This window comes from Galeopterus variegatus, unplaced genomic scaffold (assembly GCF_000696425.1).
Source record: "Galeopterus variegatus unplaced genomic scaffold, G_variegatus-3.0.2 Scaffold1097, whole genome shotgun sequence".
In the NCBI taxonomy this organism is placed as follows: Eukaryota; Metazoa; Chordata; class Mammalia; order Dermoptera; family Cynocephalidae; genus Galeopterus; species Galeopterus variegatus.
Window position 1 is genome coordinate 506033 of NW_007727208.1, and position 13089 is coordinate 519121.

Genomic DNA, 13089 nt, shown 5'->3' on the forward strand with positions numbered 1-13089 from the left:
TACATTGTAAAAATTGTCACACCACGTCCAAAGAACAGTAATTAGGACCAGAGTGCAGTAGAAACAAAGCAGATGTTACTATCTAATCGAAAAGAAGAGGTAAACTTTTCTTCAGGATTTTATTTTTTACAGGATTTAAGACATGTTCAACATCTTAATTTCTAAACAGTATTTTTCCTATTTAGTTCATTCTCAGCAGCACTACCAAATTGAGTGATTATATTTTTTATATGTCTTCTGCCAGAGATAGTTTCTTGAACTATTAATTCATATTATATGCATTTTATGAATAAAATATTTTGGTTATTATATATTCAGTTTAAACAACACAGTGTAATTTAATGGCAATTTACAATGAATTCATTATCTTGAATTCTAACAAAGTTTCTTAAATAAGGTCTTTGCACATGGGCCACACAATATCTGGACAACTTTCTCTTATTTAAGTCTACTCATGTGTTTAGTACGAACCTTACTTAACCACATGCCTATCTGATGACCAAGTTCCTAAAGACAAAAGGTAAAAGAAATACCACAACAGTGGAGTATGAAAACACCAACATTAAAAGACCACAGGATAGAACTTTGCTCAGAATCTCTAAACTTCCTGTGCTGAGATGGAGATTTTACTACAGAAATTTTTGTGCACAGTTTAATCATTGTAGCCAGATAAATAAATGGTATCAAATTCTCCCAGCTAGGGTTAATTACTCCCCAACACTTTATTTTTAATTCATTCTTGAAATAAAAACTGTAGAAACAGTTATTTTTCCTGTTCTTTTGAACTCATTGTGTTTTATCTAACATGTTCGATGTGATTTAAAACTCAGTGTTTCTCAACTAAACTCAAAATGGAAATAAAATTAACCCATCCCAATTAATTCTGAAGAACCTTTTAATTAGAGTGAATTGCTGAATTGGCAATTAGTTATATTGTAACACAACCCATTACCATATTTATCTCATATAAAGTATTCTGAACATATTTAAAGCCAATTTAAATCATATGATGAGTACTCATCTTACTTACTTAGATGTCTGAGCCTTAAAATCGTACACAGCTTTTGCAGGCAATTTCTGAAAAGGAAGGTAAACAATTAGCACTAACTTAAAATTTGGACTTCCTACAAGAAAGCATGCATTAAAGAAAAGTGAAACCTCAAGGAATGATTAAACATATATAATGTAAATCCTACATGCAATTTACATGTAAATCAATTAGTTCTGCTTTTAGACATATTTCATCCTAAGAACTAAGATAGGTTAATGCCATAATAGGAAAATAAAATGCTTGCAGAGGATTCTGTCCTAGGTGTACAGGAGTCTTCAAAAAGTTCATGGAGATATTCGTATTATCTTTTAGTTCTATTTTTCAATGAACTTTCGGAAGTATGCTGGTAATTGTGTCTATTACAAAGACTTTTCCTGAGATAACTGTGGAGGGTCAATTGCTCCGTGTTCCATGGATTGACACAACTCCTTCTAATTTATAATAAAAGAACCAAAGTCACGAAGGAAGTCATCTTTCCCTTTACTAAACATTTATTAACATATCAGCAAAGAAATATTAGCTCAATTATCACTGGGAGGCTAGTTAGTTATCAAAAGTATAGGCATGATCATCTTGCATTCCCCGGAGGGTTCGGGAATCCTCCAGCACACTATCAAGCAGCTGCTCATCTTTTAGTCATAATGAGATGTGACTCATGCCCATCCCCCAACTTTTGGGCCCACAAATCTACCTGAGGAACCCTGTACCCTACAGCCAGCTATGCCAGTTCCTCCTTCCCGATCAACCAATAATCTGCTCACCCCATTCTCTTTCCCTGTGATTCTGGTGAATTTTAGGAAAGCAGGATCATTCCTGACTTCTTTGGGGGTCCTACAGGGACTGGACTATATCAGACACCTGTTAAGATCCTCCTGGAGTGTTTGCCAGTCCAAGACCAGCTTTCAGTTTCCATCAAACCCTCGTGTCTCCAAGACAGTATGAGCAAGAGCTCATGATCTCATGTCATGGTGCAGGGCCACGGACAAAGAGTCAGTTGGTACAGGTTCCCAAGGGCAGAGCCATTGAGCACTGGGCTGGTTAAAAGCTTTTTCCAGAAATCTTCTTCAATGGAAGTAAGCTAGCAAAAACCATTTATGTAGATTTGTACTGATTTTCAACACAGCTGACTTAAGGTCTTTCTCTTAGATCAGTGGGCCGAGAAATTGTACAGAGGTTTGAAACCTCCTCCCTTTGTGAGGTGGCCCAGCTCAGGACTCTTTTAGATCACAACTGTTAATTCATGAATATCAGGGCAAGACTTGGAGAGGCCTCATTGCCCAGAACTGGACCACAACTGGGGAAGAAATGGAGCTAGGGTCAGAGTGCAGAATGCTTTGAGTCCTGTGCTCAGGCTTCAAGGAAAACTATTTCTAACTTCTCAGTTGTTACTTAATGTTTTCAGTTTGGGTTATTTACTGATATTGGATGTTAATTTGGCTGGTCAAGTGCTTTATCAAGCATATTGCTTAAAAAGATCCCAATGCCATTAGACTACCTACCTCTTTTTCTGGAGTTCCTCTTCTTTCCCTTGGTACACTTCTCCCCAAGTCAGTCAAAGTGGAGGAGTAACTTCTAGGGGACTCGCGGTCTATTGGAAAGGGCAGGGCCAGTCACAGTGAGGATCCACGTAATTACAAGCAGACTTGCTCAGTCATTTTCTCTGGTGGCAACTATTTCCCCTCCCAAATTTGGACAGACACCATGATTGAAAACATGGGTATAAAACTCACAGGTAATTATAAAGTTGTGATATATGACACAGAAAAGAGCATTTCAAAAGGAAAATTATCTGAGGTTGCAGAAATATTATCATTGTATATATAAATATAATTGTTACACTGCTGATTAATTATACTGCAGCACCCGGTGTAGGCAATTCATAGTCATAGGGATTTTTCACATTAAAAAATTTCGGTATTTTTTATTTCTATTCTTTTTGTCTCCAATTTGTAATTACTATTATCAGATCTATAGAGAATGAAGAATTGGAAAACAGTAACAATTTGTAGAAACAGAAATGCTTTGTGGAACAACAATGCAGTAATGAAAAAAGGAACAGATAAAACCAAAGTGGGTATGACGACGACAGGACTATGGTCATGTCCGTTCTCTCCCTCTTTCTCTCTCTTGTTTTTAAATAATTGTTGTCTTAAGATGTCATATACTTTATCTTAAGATGGCCTTCCCTAGTGGCCAGCTCATAAACTACCTTATCATCAACTAAGTACTTACTCCAAGAAACAAAGGGATAAACAGAAAGCATCATACTGGTTGCCAAATTGCATATAAAATATTGAACTGTTTTTGTTCACCTTAAAGCAAAATATAAATAATTACATTAAAAAATTATGATTGCAAGTATTTCTTAATAGCATCTTACACCTTATGCATTTACGTGGCTTATGTGTGGAAATGCACCTAGAGATTAAAAGTATTCCAGTAGCCTATGTTATAGAATTCTACCAGTCTCACTAGGTCAAAATCGGCCAATTCTTTTTTTTTTTAAGCCTTTAATAAATTTAGTTATATTAAATAACAAGAGATATTAAAATAAAATTTATTTTATCCATGTGAAGGAATTTAAAAGGCCAATCCATAAAAAGAAAACATTTAAAGGTTTTGACTATTTTGAGTATATGGACGAATTCACTGCTTACAATAAGTGGGATATCAGTTGCACTATATATAAGGATAAATGTCTAACTCTGTGAGTTATGAATTCCAAAATCTTTAGGTTTAGGAAAGAGACACAGCCACAAATGTTTCATGTAAAACTTAACCAGTTATTTTCATGCATGCTAGAAGACTATGTGCAGTATATTTTTCATTCTAAGTTAATATATTTTTAAGATAGGACTCTCAAAATGATCATAAATTTTAAATTACTTTTATTAACTCATGGACTATAAACTATTTTTTACGCTAAATACAATTAGAAAGTAAACATTTTATTAAGAAACAAAATCTTCTTTAAATGCATTTGAAAGCCCTCTCAAAACATGTTTCAATAATGTACTCCATCTGCACATAAAATTGAGAGATAATTATATTAAGATATTGAAAAACTGGAGAAGGTGGCTAATTTATTAAATACTTGGATTCTGACATGTCTCAATCAGTGAGTATTTCCAATTGTAGAAGTTGATTTTTAAAATTCAAATTTATTATTTTTGAAGCATGCTGCATGGTATAGATGAAAGCAAAGATAAATACTAATAAAATAAATTTGTGCAATAGTAATTAACAATTGAGCCACATATATGACACTATCATGAAATCCGGATTATTTCTCTTTTTTTTGGATATTGAGATTATATTTTATACTATAAATTCTGAATTATTAGGGGTTTGAATCCTCTTTCCATTACATACTATATGTGTGACCTTGGGCAAATTTCTTGTTCTCCATGGGCCTCAATTTCCTCAGTAGTAAAACAGTGCTTGCGTTAATATCCATCTCATAGGTTTCTGCCAATTTTAACTAGAAAATGTAGGTAAAGCACTTTGTAGTGTCTGGTGCATAGAAGGTTCTCTGTTACCCCAAGTTTCAGCCTGGAATACTCATTCCAGCCTCTTAAAATTAACATAGTAAACAGATGCATTTTAAGAATTAATGAAAAGAATTAGATAAAAATATTAAAATACACTGTGTTTTTACTTTATGTAAATCTCAAAAAATGTTCTCTGTATTTGAATTACTGTTTGTCTTTGTGTTGCCACTTAAAAGCTATCTATGAAAACAGACTTGAGAGTCACTTTTAGTCTAAACAGTCTAATTCAAATTTCAATATAAGATTGTTATAGCAGAAATAGAAAATGAATTAAGGAATGGAAAAGAAGGGAGAATGAAAACACAAAATACACTGTGTTTTTACTTTATGTAAATCTCAAAAAATGTTCTCTGTATTTGAATTACTATTTGTCTTTGTGTTGCCACTTAAAAGCTATCTATGAAAACAGACTTGAGAGTCACTTTTAGTCTAAACGGTCTAATTCAAATTTCAATATAAGATTGTTATAGCAGAAATAGAAAATGAATTAAGGAATGGAAAAGAAGGGAGAATGAAAACAGAAGGGTGAATATATTAATTATACTGATTTGGGCATCACATACTGCATACAGGTATTGATATTCAAGGCTATACCCCACATATATGTAAAATCAATTATGTTTCAATTAAAAAATTAATTTATTTTCTAGATTTAATAAAAATATGTATGTAGGCATGCACGTGTGTATATTCTTTATCTTACCTTGCAGAGCTGTGAAGTTTATTTTTTTTTATTATTATTATTATTTTTTCTTAAAAAGATGACCGGTAAGGGGATCTTAACCCTTGACTTGGTGTTGTCAGCACCACGCTCAGCCAGTGAGCAAACCGGCCATCCCTATATGGGATCCGAACCCGGGGCCTTGGTGTTATCAGCACCGCACTCTCCCGAGTGAGCCACGGGCCGGCCCTCTCCATCCAACTGTTAATGGATATTTAGGTTGTTTCTAGTTTGGGACTTGTAGTAGTCCATTTTCTGTTACTTATAACGGAATACCTGAAACTGGGTAATTTATATAAAAAAAAGAAATTTATTTCTAACAGTTTTGGAGGCCAGGAAGTCCAAGATCCAAAAGGCACACCCGGTGAGGGCCTTCTTCTTGGAGAGGACTCTGTACAGAGTCCTGTGGCAATGCAGGGTATCACATAATGAGGGCTGGGCAAGAGCATGCTTTAACATGCTCACTTGCTCTGCTTATGAAACCACCAGAGCCACTCCCTGATAACCCATTAAACCGTTAACCATTAATCCATTCTTGAAGGCATAGTCCTCACTATCCAATCACCTCTTAAAGACTTCACCTTTCAAATCCCATATTGGAAATTAAGTTCCAACCTGAACTTTAGAAGGGACAAACATTCAACCCATAGCAGGACTGTTATGAATAAAGTTGTGATAAACATTTTTGTACATATGCTTTCATTTTTTTTTTTTTGGACATGTGTTTTCATTTCTCTTTGGTGAATACCTAGGAGTGGAATTTCTAGATTATAGTGTAGATGTGTTTATAACTTTATAAGAGATTGCCAAACTGTTTTCCAGAGAAGCTGTACTATTTTACATTTTCACCAGCAATGTGTAAGAGACAGAACACTATCTATATCCTCCCGAGCACTTGGTATTGTCAGTATTTTTCTATTTTAGCTGTTCTTGTAAATGTGAAGTGGTATATCATTGTGGCTTTAATTTGTGTTTCCCTAATGGCTCATGATGAACATCTTTTCATGTGCTCATTAGCCATTCATATATCTTCTTTGGCAAAATGTCTGTTTTGTCCATTTTTTAGTTAGGTTGTTTATCTTCTCTATTTTATTTTATTGTAAATTGACAAATTGTAATTGTATGTTTTTATGGGGTACAAAGTGATGATATATGTATACAATGTGGAATGTCGTATAACTTCGTATAATGTATGCTATACGAAGTTATTACGTTTTTTGGGAGTTGAATTTTTTTTCCTCCGGAAAGGCACAGGACTGACTAGAAATGCAAGTTTGGAAAGGCCAGGGTCCATTTCTTGCCTTCTGGGTTCTTCAAGATTTTCATGTTTTGCTCTTTCATGTTTCAACATTGTGGTAAATCGAGTGTAGGAGGCAGGGCATCTGCCTTTGCAGGAACTGATGAGGTGCCGGTGATGGTGGTGGTGGTGATGGTGGTGGTGATGGTGGCTGGATCCATAAAAGCTTTCAGAAGATGTGAAAGAAAAGTGATCAAAGTCACTTTCACTGCAAAAGGATGACCCTTCCACATGAATGTAGTCACTGTGGTCAGACACAACTCCATCTTGGTCACTGTCGGAAAATTCCGTATGAGTTCTCGGTTGCTCTTCACTGGTGACCTCAATCTGAATTGGCACCAAGGTTTTAGACGTGCAGCTTCTTTGTACCTGAGAAGGATGTCTGCTTTGATTTTCCTCCTCCAGCAAAGACTCAATGGAAAATCGCCTCTTGGGACATAAACCATTTTGTTGTGGAAATGATCAAAGAATTTAATTGGTTAGGCATTATTATTTATTTAGAATTATTTATCTAGAATTAAATAATTAAAAAAAGAAAACTAATGTATGTTTTAGACAATAATTCCCTCTTGCTGCTTGTAATTCCTATTCTATAAATTTGATAAATTTGCTAGCTGTAGTAACATTAGAAAATTTTGACTATATGTAAATGTTTATAAATGTCACCTTTTTATAGCCTGACAATAAATTATTTGATATTTTGAATTCATTAAAGAACAAACAAACAAATGATTTATTTTGTGGGGAAAAAGGCATTAACAGATGCTGGTCAGAGTCTTTGAAGCCACTCAAGAGGCTTGATAGCCTGAATCAGTCTGGGTAGGAAGAAAGCTATCACTGTGGAATTATGTGTTTTCAAGACACTGTAGGTAAAAGCTAGTGCATATCACTACCTGTATATACGAAGGTTGTCCAAAATATAGGGCAAATGATCAAAGAATTTAATTGGTTAGGCAATTATTTATCTAGAATTAAATAATTAAAAAAAGAAAACTAATGTATGTTTTAGACAATAATTCCCTCTTGCTGCTTGTAATTCCTATTCTATAAATTTGATAAATTTGCTAGCTGTAGTAACATTAGAAAATTTTGACTATATGTAAATGTTTATAAATGTCACCTTTTTATAGCCTGACAATAAATTATTTGATATTTTGAATTCATTAAAGAACAAACAAACAAATGATTTATTTTGTGGGGAAAAAGGCATTAACAGATGCTGGTCAGAGTCTTTGAAGCCACTCAAGAGGCTTGATAGCCTGAATCAGTCTGGGTAGGAAGAAAGCTATCACTGTGGAATTATGTGTTTTCAAGACACTGTAGGGAAAAGCTAGTGCATATCACTACCCCGAACCAGCTCTCACGGGGTACTCTAGGATACCATAGCAACTTAAACTAGCAAATTGTCTGCATATCCGTTATTATTACTCACCTTTTGCTCTCGATGGGGAAGAAGGGGAGGAACTAATGAAAGACTTTGCAAGGGTGGTGCTTGATCCTGGGAGGTCTGCTCGGCCTGGGCTAGTCCTGCTTACACTTTGATCCCCCAAACTCCTGGGCGGACCCACTGCAGGCTCACTCTTCCTCCGCTTCCTAAAGTCACTGGCCATGCTTGCAGAACTGAAAGAAGGAATCAGCATTGGTTTGTTTGGTATTGGAAGAGGTTAACATGTGCGCCAGAAAGCCTGGTGGAATGCGCTAGTGACAATGGTATACCTCCTAACCCCCCACCCCAAACTGCATTGGTGGGGAGTCGTTCCTTGACATTAAACATGATTTCTTTATAATCATCTTTTAAGAAAATTAATAGACTATTTTTAGAGCAGTTTTAAAAGACTATTTTTAGAGCAGTTTTAGTTTACAGAAAAATTAAATGGGAAATATGGAGAGTTCTCTTGTACTTCCTTTCTTCTTACAACAATTTCCCCTATTATTTACATCTTCTACTAGGATGGATCATTTGTTACAATCGATGAGCCCACTTTGACAATCATTATCACCCAAAGTCCATAGTTTACATTAGGGTTCATGCTTGGTGTTGCACATTCTGTGGGTTTTGAGGTCATTGCTGTATCACATAGAACAGTTTCAATGCCATAAAAACCTCTGTCCTCCACCTGTCACCCTCCCTTCCTCCCCTTAAACACCTGGCCACCACTGATCTTTTTACTGTCCACATTCTGTGGGTTTTGAGGTCATTGCTGTATCACATAGAACAGTTTCAATGCCATAAAAACCCCTGTCCTCCACCTGTCACCCTCCCTTCCTCCCCTTAAACACCTGGCCACTACTGATCTTTTTACTGTCCTAGTTTACATTAGGGTTCATGCTTGGTGTTGCACATTCTGTGGGTTTTGAGGTCATTGCTGTATCACATAGAACAGTTTCAATGCCATAAAAACCTCTGTCCTCCACCTGTCACCCTCCCTTCCTCCCCTTAAACACCTGGCCACCACTGATCTTTTTACTGTCCAGCCTTTTCCAGAATGTCATGGTTGGAATCCTACAGTATGTAGGTGTTTCCGATTGGCTTCTTTCACTTCGCAGTTTGCTTTTAAGTTTTCTCTATGTCTTTTCACGGTTTGATAGCTCATTTCTTTTTATTGCTAAATAACATTCCACTATAGGGATAGACCACAGTTTGTTTATCCATTCACCTGTTGAAGGACATCTTGCTTGCTTCCAAGTTTTAGCGATTATGAATAAAGCTGTTATGTATTCATGACATTTTGTGTCGATATGTACATTTACCATCATCTTTTAAAGTTAAAGTTCTCCTATTCGTGTACTATGGTGTGGCTGACAATTCAGTGTTACAATTTGTTTCTTTTCTCTATAAAGGAACTTCCAATAACATGAATATATCTGGGGCTGGGGATGTAGCACCAACATGGAGGAAAGGGCTGAAGGCAAATTTCTCTCACCTCAATGCTTGCCTACAGCTTTTCCTAATCTCAGCTCTGAAAAACTTTACACCGGAATCACAACATTTTCTATTTAAATAATGAATGATCAATAATCTGGTTGACAAATAAATTATTAGATTCCTTTCATTCAGTTGTATAAAATGGGGTCAACGGTCTAGAATGGCAGGGAGTTTTTAAATCTTGGTTTTGAGTCTGAGTATAGGATTAATTAAGATGAACTCTAGTAAATGAAAGGACACAACACACTGTCTGTCAAATTACTGGATAAGATTATGGAAACAACAGTGACAGGAGCAACAGCAACAGCACCAGCTCCTATGAGCCCAGCAGGGTGCGATGTGCTATATTTACATTATTGTCTTGTGTACCCTGCACAGCAAACCAATGAGGTGTGTGCTGCTATCACAGTTTTACAAGTGAGTAAATGGAACACACATACCTGGGAAGCACAGGACTGGAGGATGCCCTGTCTCCTAGACTTGTTTTTGTTGTGACTATCCTGTCAACATGAGGGTCTGTGTGTCTTTACAGAGAGCCTTGAGGTCAGATAAAAACTCTAAAATTCAAACCTTTTATGTGCATTTAAAGATTTAAAAGATAATAAAGGAGGAGCTCAGAGCGCTCCTTTCTTAGCGATATTAGTGTAGTTGGACGGCACTCATGAACCCAGTTTATGAAGGACTCAATTCACAAAACTTTCTACTTATGTTGATAGAAATCTATAGAAAGGAAAATTAATGTCATATGAATATTTGTTGTTGATGATATAATATTTCTGGGAGTTTGTATTGTTCAACAGTACTGTTGAACTATGTCCAAATTTTGGTAATAGTTTAAATAAATTCTAAATAAATTTTGGTGATATTTTAAAGTAAGCGTTATATTTAAAGCTTACTAACAGAATTTACCTTGGGCAGACTCTTAGGGGATTAGACTTAGTGGTTACAGGCTATTTTGGTTTAATTTTGTTTTGTCTCTGTTCCTTGTCAACTGTGTAAACTTGGTAAGTTATTGAGCCTAAGTGTCAGTTTCCTCAGAGATAAAATGAAGACAATAGTATTTAACTCACAGTGTTGTCAAGGATGGAATATGTACTTAGAATACCTGGTATGCACAGTGGGGCGTTGGACTTGCAGAGAGATAGAACATACCTAGGGATACAAAGTGCATTGGGGAAAGGGGTATGGGGAAGGGGGTAGAGGATAATGGGGGCATAATTGGGTGGGGGACAGGGGGTATAATCACAATTTGTGGTAATGGGCATGCTGCCAGTATGGATCCAGCCATCACATCTTAGGCATGAGTGGTGACAATTTGCTCTGTACTCCATGAATATTCATGACCAAAAAAGAATGCTTGGTATGTAGTAAGCTTTCATTCATTGGTAGTAATAGCATTTCTGATTTGTGTGGTCAGAGTATAATGAACAAATATGTGTACAACACTTTATAATTGACAATTTTTTCCAAATATATTATCAAAATGGTTACTTAACAACATTGAAAATTATTTATTTATAAACCCCACCTAAAGAAAAGAAAACTGGGTGTAGTGGAGACAGGGAAGGGAAGAATACCTCAGTCTGTAAAATAATCCAGAATTATTTTGCTTAATTTTTATAAATTCTTGTAGTTGACTAAATAAAATGAAGGAACAAAATAAAACAACTTTATGAGGCATGGTACTTAGAATAAAAATGAGTTATACATAATCCTCATTACTATTTTGTTGAATAATATTACTACTGAAAAATAAACCACTGGTATAGAATATTCTGGTTGCATAATATAATGAGATTCTTACCTACTGGGTCTTTCCAGGCTTCTGTCTATAGAGGACTGATACAAGGAGGCCTGTTAAGATAGATCAACAGTTCCATGAAAATTTTTGTCATGGCAAAATTTCATTGGTCTGTCTTCATTAAATTAGATATTCTAAAAAAAATTATAAAAATTGAGATCAAAAGTACCATTTATTATAATTACAAAAATGTCTTCCCAAAGAGAAATCATGCAACCTGATCTTGTTCCTGTCTACCTTCTCTTCTGATATACATTTCTGTATTACATTTCTCTGTGTAACTCAAATTATCTACAAATATTGCATGGGGGAAGAGAAATGAATAATATTTCCTCACAAATACTGAATAAAGAGCTAAAGTTATTCTACAGCTTTAACTTCAGAATCTTGCCTATTGACTGTAAATTGAAATTTTCTACATAAAGAAATGGTTTGATGTTTAGAAAAATATTTACAGTCATCATCCAATCCTCATAAAACATAGCCTTCCTTACAATTTTTCTCTCATTGTTGCCAGGTGTTATCTTTAAAACATAAAATATAAGCAGACCTTGAGATATCCTTCATCTGTCAACATAGACATGATATTTCAGTAAAACCCACATAATTTGATTTGAAGTTAAACTAAACTACATGGTACTTCAATCAGGTATAGATATCTTTCCAATTAAGTGAGTTCAGGGTAAGATTAAAATAAATGATCTAATAAATCAAAATATAACCTTTTTTTTTAAAAAAAAAATTGGTAAACTACATGGTACTTCAATCAGGTATAGATATCTTTCCAATTAAGTGAGTTCAGGGTAAGTTTAAAATAAATGATCTAATAAATCAAAATATAACCTTTTTTTTTTTTTAAAAAAATTGAACTTTAAACATTTTTCTTCATTCTGAGTAGCACACTGAAATTGATATTAAGCAAAAATGGTAGATATAAATTTTTCATTTTCCACGGCCATCTACTGGGATAATTGCTAAAATATCTATAAAGGCAAGAGCGGACAGGATGGAGCTTCTGTAATATGTGATGTGATGCTGCAAGAGGACAGTTGTGGTATAATGTCTGGAATGTGTATAGAAATGTATACCACGTACACGTATTTTTGGCTTTGGTAATATTTGACGATTCATCGTCACAGATAAACTTTTGGTTGATGAAGAACTGACATTCTAGTTTGAAAATCTTTGTCTATATGAAAGGTTAAAAACACCAGGCAGAAAGGCAAGATTTGACAAATTTTATCTTATGTTGCTATCACACAGAAACATTTTACCAGAGTATTAAAACCTACTTAGTGGAAATTAAACCTCAATTTACAAACTACTTTTGGAACTCTACTTTTTATTAACTGGTAAATTAGCACCAATTAACCAATTAAAACATTAGTTTATAGTTTTGCAATTCTTTATGTAGATCAGTCTGATAAGCCTCCTTACGCATAACTCTACAATTGCTACTAACATTTTAATTCTATCTCACTGAACAAGAATGCAATCTTGCCCAGAAACAAACAAAAACATCTCTCTACAAGAGAATATTCCTTCCTCCTTTTAGACAGAAAAAGCATATACTAATATATTTAGTTCTTAGAAAATAGTTAGATTTTTAGGTTTTCAACAATATAAAATTAGAAAAAATATCTGGTATGATAAGTTTACATGGTTATTTTAATTTGCTGAATTCTGAATCGGACAGTGAAAAGGCAGAAAAATAGATACTAAACAAGAAATCAAGCAAACAA

At 34.8% G+C, this 13089-nt stretch overlaps 2 protein-coding genes across 2 annotated transcripts in view; both read right to left on the reverse strand.

Annotated features, from left to right (window-relative positions):
* The window catches only part of SORBS2 (sorbin and SH3 domain containing 2), a 224450-nt gene that overhangs the window by 28191 nt on the left and 183170 nt on the right, over window positions 1-13089 (reverse strand). Inside the window, exons 14-17 of the mRNA XM_008574763.1 lie at window positions 11351-11400; window positions 8053-8240; window positions 2551-2639; window positions 1031-1077 (exon numbers count right to left, since the gene is read on the reverse strand). Coding sequence (XP_008572985.1) covers window positions 1031-1077; window positions 2551-2639; window positions 8053-8240; window positions 11351-11400 — 374 coding nt within the window. The remainder of the gene's footprint in view (window positions 1-1030; window positions 1078-2550; window positions 2640-8052; window positions 8241-11350; window positions 11401-13089) is intronic.
* LOC103592152 (sorbin and SH3 domain-containing protein 2-like) lies at window positions 6543-7067 on the reverse strand (the record flags this gene model as incomplete). The annotated part of the gene is made up of 1 exon (XM_008574758.1): window positions 6543-7067. A coding segment is annotated over one exon (525 nt), but the record flags the coding sequence as incomplete, so codon positions are not given.